The sequence below is a fragment of the Mustela nigripes genome, chromosome 11 (assembly GCF_022355385.1).
Source record: "Mustela nigripes isolate SB6536 chromosome 11, MUSNIG.SB6536, whole genome shotgun sequence".
Taxonomy (NCBI): Eukaryota; Metazoa; Chordata; class Mammalia; order Carnivora; family Mustelidae; genus Mustela; species Mustela nigripes.
In genome coordinates, this window is record NC_081567.1 from 23,280,054 (window position 1) to 23,290,475 (window position 10,422).

Here is a 10,422-nt window from a genome sequence, read left to right on the forward strand (position 1 = left end):
AGGTGGGCTGGGGATCGCAGAGGAGAGGCTGTCTGCAAGGAGCCAGTGGCTGGGGGCTGTTTTTAAAGGGGGAAGGTGAGGGAAGTGTGGGGACAGACAGAATTTTCCCCTTTTTGGTAACTGTGCCTGGTTGTAAGTAGCCCATTGTTTAGTTAGAGCCTATGGATATTCTGGGTCATCTGAGGGGCCTGTCTGTATACAGCGAGGGGGTCGCTGTGGGCCCCGCCTGCATTCCAAGCCTGTTCGCCTAAAAGCCCACCTCTACCTATTTGCCTGATGATAGAGACTACAAATACAAGAGATGATCAAGAACAAGGTTATTTTGAAAGTATGGAGTGCCCAACTTTGAGGAAGAAGTAGGAAAAAGGAGCAAGGGAAGTACTTGGTGCTATGCAGGGCTCAGGGTAGGATCTCAGAAATGTTTGTGTTCTGGGCAGGTCCTTTGTGGAAAGAGCACTGGACTGGGGTCATGAGGACAGGCTTCGACTTGGATCGGTGTTTCTTAGGACTTGCATCAACTGGAGAAAGTTCTGTATCTTGCTCGATTTTGATTTTCTCGTACACAAAATGGGAACAACATGGAGTCTGGAGAAAAATTGAATGAAATAATAGATATGCACGCATGGCACCCCAAGAGAGCTCAGTAAGTCTAAACTGGTTTTTTTTTTTAAGATTTTTATTTATTTACTTGATAGACAGAGAGAGATCACAAGTAGGCAGAGAGGCAGGCAGAGAGAGAGGGGGGAAGCAGGCTCCCCGCTGAGCAGAGAGCCTAAAGTGGGGCTCGATCCCAGGACCCTGAGATCACGACCTGAGCCAAAGGCAGAGGCTTAAACCACTAAGCCACCCAGGCGCCCCAGTCTAAACTGGTTTTGAGAGAACTTTGGATGCGACCAAGGAACACATGCTTTGAATGTTTGGGCAGCCCCTAATATTGTAACCTGTGAGTACATATCTGTGCAAAGGTATGTGTTTTTCTGCATTTATAATAAGGATTACGTTAGCCTCAACATCTATAGAGTGCGTTCTGTATCAGATGACCAAACCATCTCACTTTGCCTAGGGTCGAGGGGCTTCCCACGATGCAGGACTTACACTGTTAAAACCCAGAAAATCCCAGGCAAACTGGGGCAAGTTGGCCATCCCCCTGCTATGTGCGAATTGTTTTACAGACATCATCTCCTTAACCTTTAAACCTACCCTATGAGGTGGGTACTCACATGGTTGCCATTTTCTGTTTAAAAAGGACACTTCAGAGAGATTAACAACTTGCTCAAGCAGCTTAGCTAATTCATGGGAAAGGTGGGATCTGAACCTAGCTCTGCCCAGCCCAAGACTTTAACCACCACACTGTTTGCCTTTAGACTTCACCAAAGCCACAGTCTTTTATTGCCACTCACCTCTACATGCCCGATCATTGCTGAACACCCTCCCATCTTTCCTTCTGTCATCAGCAATTTCTGCTGCCCAGCCAGGCCGGACTCCAGCAAAGGAAGACACCGGCTGAATCAAGCCCCGTCTTGTATCTGGGCACAGCTAAGGCCCCTCCTTCCTTAGCAACAGACGCTGAAGCCTGGTTCCAGCCCCAGAGCCTGGGTGTAAGCAAGCACCTCCAGTGTTAAAACAGCCCAAAGAAGAGGAGAGAGAAGAGCCCAGGCTGCCAGGGGATTGTTTGGTAGGGTTTTTCCTCCCTCTTCTCTGTATTAATATGTAACCCTACTTCAGTTTTTCTACAGCGAACTCGGTGTGTTCCTGGAAAAGTTCCAAGAGAGGAGCTGCTCAGTGGAAGGGAAGACTGCGCAGACCAGGAGGTGCAGGAACCATAGTAGAAAAGCCCAGCAGAGCCCTTCATTCTGTAGCTTCCCTTTCTTCTTCTACCAGGGAAGCTCCCCAGGGGCCCGAAGTCTGTGACCTCAGAGAGGCAGCCCGGTGAACAGAGCTTTCAGAACATTTAGAAAGTTCCATCTTCTGTGTCATTCCCATTATGCTATAAGGAATTGTGAATTCCAGAGCCACTGGTAGGAGAGGATCGTCCCCCAAGAAACTGAGAGCTCTTTATTCGTATTGTAATAGATCCAGTTAGAGTGGACAATATGAGTGACATGGGTTGCTCATCTCCGAAGGTAGGTGTGAATTTTGAGGTGTATTTCTTCTTCTTCTTCTTTTTTTTTTTTAAACCTGTATTTTCAATATGTAGGAAATTGGAGGGTGGGCGGGAAGGGGATATTTCGATGATAGACTAATTACTAATTGCCATGTCCGATCCCCTGGACTGAGCAAGTGTGTTTGCCACATTTTTATGTGTGTCCTTTGAAATACGCTCTTTGCTGAATTAGGCTTTTGAACATCCTCAGGTTTTGCTGTGAAAATTTTAGGAACAGACACCTCTTGTTCCTTTCCCTTCCCTTCCAAGGCCATTAAATGATCTCTTCCATCCAATAATTCCCAACACTGGGTGTACATGAGAATATCCTAGATAGTCTCTTGCAAACAGAGACTTAGCCTCACTTCCAAAGGTTCTGATCCAGAAGGGTTGCAGTGGGGTCCCCAAATCTGTATTTTTTTAAGATTTTATTTATTTTATTTGACAGACAGAGATCACAAGTAGACAGAGAGGTAGGCAGAGAGAGAGAGAGAGGAGGAAGCAGGCTCCCTGCTGAGCAGAGAGCCCGATGTGGGGCTCGATCCCAGGACCCCGGAATCATGACCTGAGCCGAAGGCAGAGGCTTTAACCCACTGAGCCACCCAGGTGCCCCTCCAAATCTGTATTTTTAACTAAAAATTGAGTGCTCCTGTTATAGCAGGTGAGCATTTGGGAATGGCCCCCCAGAAGAATGTGCAAAGGACATCTGAAGTCAGAAATCAGCCCTCTGGGGGCGCCTGGGTGGCTCAGTGGGTTAAAGCCGCTGCCTACGGCTCAGGTCATGATCCCAGGGTCCTGGGATCAAGCCCTGCATCGGGCTGTCTGCTCCGCAGGGAGCCTGCTTCCTCTCCTCTCTCTTTCTGCCTCCCTCTCTGCCTACTTGTGATCTCTGTCTGTCAAATAAATAAATAAAATCTTTAAAAAAAAAAAAAAAGAAAAGAAAAGAAATCAGCCCTCTGAAAGTAATAGTTCCTCCTGATCTAGGTGTCTGAATCCTGATTTTAAAAGCCAAGCTCCACTAGGTTGCCATACACTAACATGCCCAAAGGAGCATTTTAAATTAGAACTTAATGAAATGAAGGTGGATTTGTTGGCAATGGCTGAATCCACTACCTAAAATGAAAACTCCGTACAGTTTACTAGAGAAAACACTTAAGCATTAACATTTTTAACAAACTATTTTGCATACTGTGTAGTTCTTACAAAAGTCACTGTCTCTTTCCCCTTAAAGATGCCACAGAGAGTTCTTGGCCAGGTATGGTCAATCAAGAAAAAAGTATCTTTGGGATGGCTCAGTGGGTTAAAGCCTCTGCCTTTGGCTCAGGTCATGATCTCAGGTCAGGGTCCTGGGATTGAGGCCCCCCCCCCCCCCCCGCCCCCGCCCCGCCCCCGCATCAGGCTGTGTGCTCAGTGGGGAGCCTGCTTCCCCCTATCTCTCTGCCTGCCTCTCTGCCTACTTGTGATCTGTATGTCAAAGAAATAAATAAAAACTCTTTAAAAGAAAAGTATCTTTGTTCTGTTCTGGAATTGATTTCCAGATCTGCTGATGCTGTGTGTATAGGTTTTCCTGTCCCATGCACTGAGATGTTTTCTGCTCTCAGAGTAGTTATGGCTCTGTGTGTATAAATCTTAGCCTGTGCTTATAAATTAGCTCAAACTTAATTTGTTCTTCAGAGGTTCTGCTTCCAAGGTTCTGCTCTATTACGTTCTGTAAAATTCTTAATGTTGGCTTTCTTGTGAAATGCTTTGCTTTTCTTTCTTTTCCCAAGAGTGGTTTGTCTCTTTGTATGATGACTCAGCTGCTTCTGTGTCTGCCCCTTGGGTGACCAACTCTGAGTATGGAGGAGCACAAATAAAATTCAACCCAAAAGGGAATCTCTGGGCTCAAGTAATTGAGAAGTCCAAATTGGATCCCGGAGTCAGCTGATGTCACTGGGAGTCCATCTTTCGCCTTCTGGTTGTTAATGCTGTCTTCTAGGTGGCTTTATTTTAAGGAGAGCTTTATTCCCGCATCAGGCAGAGATGGGTGTTGAGAGTGCCTCTTTCTCAGTAGGTCTGTGAAAGTGTCAGGAAAGACTCTGATCAGCCCAGCTTAGGTCATATGCCTGTCCCTGGGCTATCACTGTGTCTAGGAAGACGGAGTGCCCTGATTGGCCAGACCTGTGTTACATGTCCTTCACAGTAGCCAGGGGCTGGGATCAGCGTATTGTGTAACATGGACTGAAATTGGAGAAGAGCCAGTTATGTCCACTAGAGCCAGTTATGTCCACTTAGGGCTGTGTTCTGCTTCTTGATAGGAAGAGTAACTTCCCAACTGGTATCAGGGCTGATGTCAGGTTTATTCCCACTGACGAGTAGAAGCGTGAAGGCCAAGGCATCTCCTGAAAAATATTAACATCCTCCCTGACTGCAAAAGGTCAGGGTTTGGGGGTTAGTTACTCATTACCACTGTTGCTGGTCACTTACTCAAGATGTCTGAGTAAGTGTTTGCTTGTTGCTCGTTTAATGAAGACATCTTATTTGAAACAGATTTAAAAGCTAGGCTAAGGGGAAAGATTTCCACGGACCACAAAACCTTGCTTGCAAAGACAAAAAACAGGCAGCTGTAACTTACCAATCGGTATATGTTGTACATCTGGGGTCCTGAAGGAAATCATAAACAACTTCATGGTGCTAGAAGTGTGTTGTCAGAATCTGCCCCAGATGGTGCGGTACCCACTGTGCATGACCAGTTTCCTTTCAGGCTGATGTCAGAGTTTTCTCATTTTGTTCAACTGATTGGTGCAGATCTGACATTAATTTTTTTTAAGACTTTATTTATTTATTTGTCAGAGCGAGTGAGCACAGGCAGACAGAGTGGCAGACAGAGGCAGAGGGAGAAGCAGACTCCCTGCTGAGCAAGGCGCCGGATGTGGGACTAGATCCCAGGATGCTAGGATCATGACCTCTGCTGAAGGCAGCCGCTTAACCAACTGAGCTACCCAGGCGTCCCTGATATTAATTTTTTTTTAAGATTCATTTTATTTGCAAGAGAGAACGTACACAAACAGGCATGCACATGAATGGGTGGGGGGAGTGGCAGAGGGAGAGACTCTTCAAGTCAACCCCCACTGAGCACAGAGCCCGACACAAGGTTCAATCTCCCCACCCATGAAATTATGACCTGAGCCCAAACCAAGAGTCCAATACTCAACACATTGAGCTACCAGGCACCCTCTGATACTGATTTCAGTAGAGAAAATCATCTTGGAGATCATCGATCAATTCTTAGGTCCTCGAAATTGAGGTCAAGAGCAGAGAGAGAGAGATGTAGTTATTTAAATCAACAAAATGAACTCTCTAAGCTACAAACAAGGTCTGTAGGTCTCAAACTCATCTTGTTTAAATTGAATCCCATGCACCCTGATTTTTAATGAAGTTCTGTTGGGGAGTCTGGTGTGCCACCATTTTTGAGAATAACTGGATTAGGCCATCAGACCAGTGGGCCTGTTGTATGTTTTTAAAGATCTCAGGCTTGCTCCCTATCTGTATTTATGGGTTTGCATGTTTTTGTTTCATTTTAACACCTTCCTAAAATAACTTGTCCTGTTAGTGATACTTGCCATTTCCAATGTTGGGATGGAGTCATGTGTATTTAAAAGCACCTCTGTGTGGCTAGGATGTGTTACCTATATTCTCTGAGCTTTAGTTTTTTTCAGGTTGAACAGGGGTATAAAAAAACTCATTGGGTTCTATGTGGCCTAGAAGGAAATACTTCAGAATAATGAGAGTGTTGTTATTATTGCTAATATTTTCTGAGGTTGAGTCATCAGTGAGCAGTTGGTTAGGGTATGAGGGTGGCTGACATCTGCTTCATATATCCCCTATCTGCTACCCCCTGTCAGTTACCCTGCATGACATAATTTGCTGACTCAAGTAAATCAAATCAATCCAGTAATGTCTCATCTTACAGAGTTCAGTCCAAAGTCATTGCCTAAGGTGAAAAATCATGGAGAGTCAAAAGTGTCCTTGAACATCCCTTAAACCATCTTTAAAGAGCCATGTAGAAACACCTCTAAATTAAGCCCAGCCCTGCAGTTTTCCTCTATGTTGGGACACATTGCACTTTCTCCATCGCAGCCCCACATAAGTAGTGGTCCTGCATGTAGGGGCTGGGTCCTAGGACAGAAACACACACAGAATCGCTCAACATTGCATTCGCTTTTAGCTCTGCTCAGGAGAGGTGCTTGGGAACTGAGAGTGGCCATGGGAGCCACAAGTTCACCCCTACCTGAGGGTCACCCCTAAGTGCACATTCACTGAAGGGATTGGTGGACTCAGATACCCATACCATTTAAGTGATATTTTTTTCTTTTTATAGGCAGCACAGAGGGTTACTCATGTATATGTTACACTCACAGAAAGTACAATGCCCCTGCATAAGCATATTTCTCTTTGGAATTGTGTATTTGTAAAATGCTAGAGTCCATTTTTTTAAAGCTAGCCCCTTGAATCACGACCCAAAATAGGGTAACTTGGGGTCTTCCTGGGGAAAAATGTATGTTAATTTGCTTATAGTGAGGTGCACAAGGAAAAGACACTGGAGGAGAGACAGGTTGCTAATTTAAAAATGAAACCTACACCATGGATGGATGGATGGATGGATGGGGGTGAGAAGGGTGTTTAGTGGACAAAACTCTCTCTAACCCCTTTCTTGGGGATCTCTCTTTTTTTTTAAGATTTTATTGATTTATTTGACAGAGATCACAAGTAGGCAGACAGGCAGGCAGAGAGAGGGGAGGGGGTGAAGCAGGCCCCCCGCTGAGCAGAGAACCTGATGCGGGGCCCGATTCTAGGACCCTGGAATCATGACCTGAGCTGAAGGCAGAGGCTCAACCCACTGAGACACCCAGGTGCCCCATCTTGGGGATCTCTTTACTCCATGCCCAACCTAGAGGTTTGGAAATCTTTCCTAATTCCTAAAGAGTGGCTTTGTTCCCCTTTCCCACAGATCACCAAGAGTGACTCGATACATCATATGAGCCACTCCCAGATGCAGCCAGAGCTGCCCCCTCTGCCTGCTTCTACTGGAGAGGAACCGTCTGAACTCTATCAGGTATGTTCATCTGGCTACTGGTCTTCTGCTGTTACTGGGCAGTGGTGGGGTACGGGAGTGGAGTGAGGGATAAGCAGTCAGATTTGACAAGTGGGGTCATTGGCTCTTTGGTCACCTCTGCTACCAGAAAAGACTCCAGGTGTGTGTGTGGGGGGGAAAGCTATCCCGTAGCACAAAGGTGAGTTAAGATCCAGCCTTCTCCCTTCTCTGTGCTGTTGAACCTTTCCAAACGTCTGCATCTTCCATTATTTCTACCTTATAGCCATGTCTGTAAAGAATAAAGACAATAGAAATAAATTACCTGACTCACAGATACACGGTTTATTGAAAGCCAGCTGTTGTCCTTGACATCAGAAATCATGCTCACAGTAGACAGAGAAGCATAATTGGTGACCATCCAGGAAACATTTGCCTGAGTTTGTAAAAGGTAGAAACAGCATAAGGCACGCGCGCGTGTCTCCCTGAGTTTCCATGTGAGTGAAGCTTAAGCTTCTCCAAGCGGTGTCCTTCCCCGCATCATACTCTGTATATCTTCCCTTGTAGACCGTCATGTCACACAGCTTTTATCCCCCCTTGATGCAACGCACATCGTGGACCCTGGCTGCACCCTTCAAAGAGCAGCACCACTACCGCGGACCCAGCGACTCCATTGCCAACAACTATTCTTTGACGGCCCAGGACCTGAAGTTGAAGGACCTGCTGAAGGTTTACCAGCCGGTCACCATCAATGTCCCTAGGGAAAAGAATGTTCAGGGGCTGCCATTAGGTATTTGTATCAATGTGGCCATACCAGCTCAGAATGGGGTGTTGGGTGGGATTTTTAGTCCTGGGTTCTACTTCTCTCTCCTTTGCTTGCTGCAGCTAATCTTGGATAACCTCACAGACTCTCAGTCAGTGAAATGAGAATGATTGTAACAGCTAAGATTACATTTACCATATGCCATGTCCCTTACATCTACCACACACCAAACACTTGTGTTATTGATTGCTGCATAACAAAGTACCCCGAAGACTTAACGGTTTAAAACAACCAGTATTTATTATCCCACAGTTTCTATGAGGTAAGAATCTGGGCATGGCTTAACTAAATGGTTCTGGGCCAGAGTCTCTCACAAGCGTGCAGTCAAGGTATCAGCCAGAACCACGGTCATCTAAAGGCACCCAGGGAAGGATCTTCTTCCATGCTCACTCAGGTCCACAGGTTTTTGTTGGCTGTTGGCCATGGACATCAGTTTCCTCCACGTGAGCCTTTCTATGAGGGCAGCTCACAACATGGCTTCTGGCTTCCCTCAGAAGGACCAAGGCAGAGAACAAGAGAGAGAAGGGAGACAAAAAGACAGAAACCATAGTCTTTTGGGAACTTATTAATTTTAGAAATGATATCGTATCACTTTGGCTGTATGCTGTTTATTAGAAGTGAGCCTGTAGGTCTAGCCCACATACGCTTGATACCAGGAGGTGGGGAATCCTTGAGGGCCATCTTGGAAACTACTTACCATAGTAATTTATTAATTTATTTAATACTACTAGGTACCATTTAATCTACTTATTCATCAGTAATTCTTACTGCATGTATGTTGGAAACTCTTCATCTGCCCTCTGTCTCAAACTTATTTTCATATTTTTCTTTTTTTTCTCTTCAGTGTCTCGGTGAGTTCCTCAGATGTATCTTTTTTTAATTTTTATTAAGATTTTATTTATTTATTTAACAGAGAGAGACACAACGAGAAAGGAACACAAGCAGGGTTAGTGGGAGAAGGAGAAGCAGGCTTCCCACAGAGCAAGGAGGCTGATGTGTGGCTTGATCCCAGGACTCTGGGATCATGACCTGAGCAGAAGACAGATGCTTAAGGACTGAGCCACCCAGGCGCCCCGACATGTATCTTCTAATTCAGTTATTTGCTCTTCAACTCTGTTGAGACTTGAGTTTATCATGTCTAATGAATGTCCTTTTTTTTTTTTAAATTTTCATGACAATATCTTTACATTTTCAGATTTTCTAATTGGTTCTACTCAATGGGTGTCACCCCTCCCAATTTCTTATTTTATTCTTTTTTTTTAAGATTTTTATTTATTTGATAGACAGATCACAAGTAGGCAGAGAGGCAGGGAGAGAGAGAGAGAGAGAAAAGAGGAGGAGGCAGGCTCCCTGCCGAGCAGAGAGCCTGATGCGAGGCTCGATCCCAGGACCCTGGGATCATGACCTGATCCGAAGGCAGAGGCTTTAACCACTGAGCAACCCAGGAGCCCCTCTCATTTTATTCTTATGGGCATAGCTTTTTCAATTCCTGGGAGGATCTTAAACACTTTTTTTGGAGCAATGTTTATAATGCTGTATTATTTTCACTTTGTGAATCTATCCCTTGATTTTTTAGTTTATTAGCTATCTTTCTTAGAATCAGGTTTTTTTCTGTGATTTTAGTTCGCTGACTTGTGTTGAAAGGTTTTTTTCCATTCTTGCTACATGATCCCCCCCATTGTTTTTATTGAAGTGTGATTCACATATAATAAGATGCATAGATCTTACATGTTCAGTTCAGTGAGTATTGGCAATTGTTTATACCATATAGCCACCACCCAAACAGGATACGGGGCATTTCCTTCACTAGAGAAAGTTCTCTTGTACTCACTGCCAATGAGTTCTCTCTCCTACCCAATACCATCCCTGGCCAACATAACCACTTTCTGGGTTTTGTCACCATAGATTAGTTTTGCTTGTTTTCACTTATAATTGTAATCAATGTGTACCCTTTTGACAATGCCTTCTTAATCTGATTTTTTTATTTTTTATTTTTTATAAACATATAATATATTTTTATCCCCAGGGGCACAGGTCTGTGAATCGCCAGGTTTACACACTTCACAGCACTCACCATAGCACATACCCTCCCCAATGTCCATAACTCCTAACCCCCCTACCCCCAGCAACCCTCAGTTTGTTTTGTGAGATTAAGAGTCACTTATGGTTTGTCTCCCTCCCAATCCCATCTTGTTTCATTTATTCTTCTCCTACCTCCTTAACCCCCCATGTTGCATCTCCACTTCCTCATATCAGGGAGAGCGTATGATAGTTGTCTTTCTCTGCTTGACTTATTTTGCTAAGCATGATACCCTCTAGTTCCATCCACGTCATCACAAATGGCAAGATTTCATTTCTTTTGATGGCTGCATAGTATTCCATTGT

General features: G+C 44.8%; 1 protein-coding gene and 1 long non-coding RNA gene across 2 annotated transcripts in view; one reads left to right on the forward strand and one right to left on the reverse strand.

Annotated features, from left to right (window-relative positions):
* Positions 1-305: 305 nt before the first annotated feature.
* On the reverse strand, positions 306-1,619 carry LOC132027198 (uncharacterized). The gene is made up of 2 exons (XR_009407086.1): positions 1,401-1,619; positions 306-585 (listed from the first exon to the last, which is right to left on the reverse strand). It is a non-coding gene; the product is annotated as an uncharacterized LOC132027198 (long non-coding RNA).
* A 159-nt stretch (positions 1,620-1,778) lies between these two features.
* DNAH3 (dynein axonemal heavy chain 3) overlaps positions 1,779-10,422 on the forward strand; it is a 173,739-nt gene continuing 165,095 nt past the window's right edge. The window contains exons 1-3 of the mRNA XM_059415167.1: positions 1,779-2,123; positions 7,134-7,238; positions 7,782-8,010. Of these exons, the coding sequence (XP_059271150.1) occupies positions 2,094-2,123; positions 7,134-7,238; positions 7,782-8,010 (364 nt within the window). The 5' untranslated portion in view covers positions 1,779-2,093. The remainder of the gene's footprint in view (positions 2,124-7,133; positions 7,239-7,781; positions 8,011-10,422) is intronic.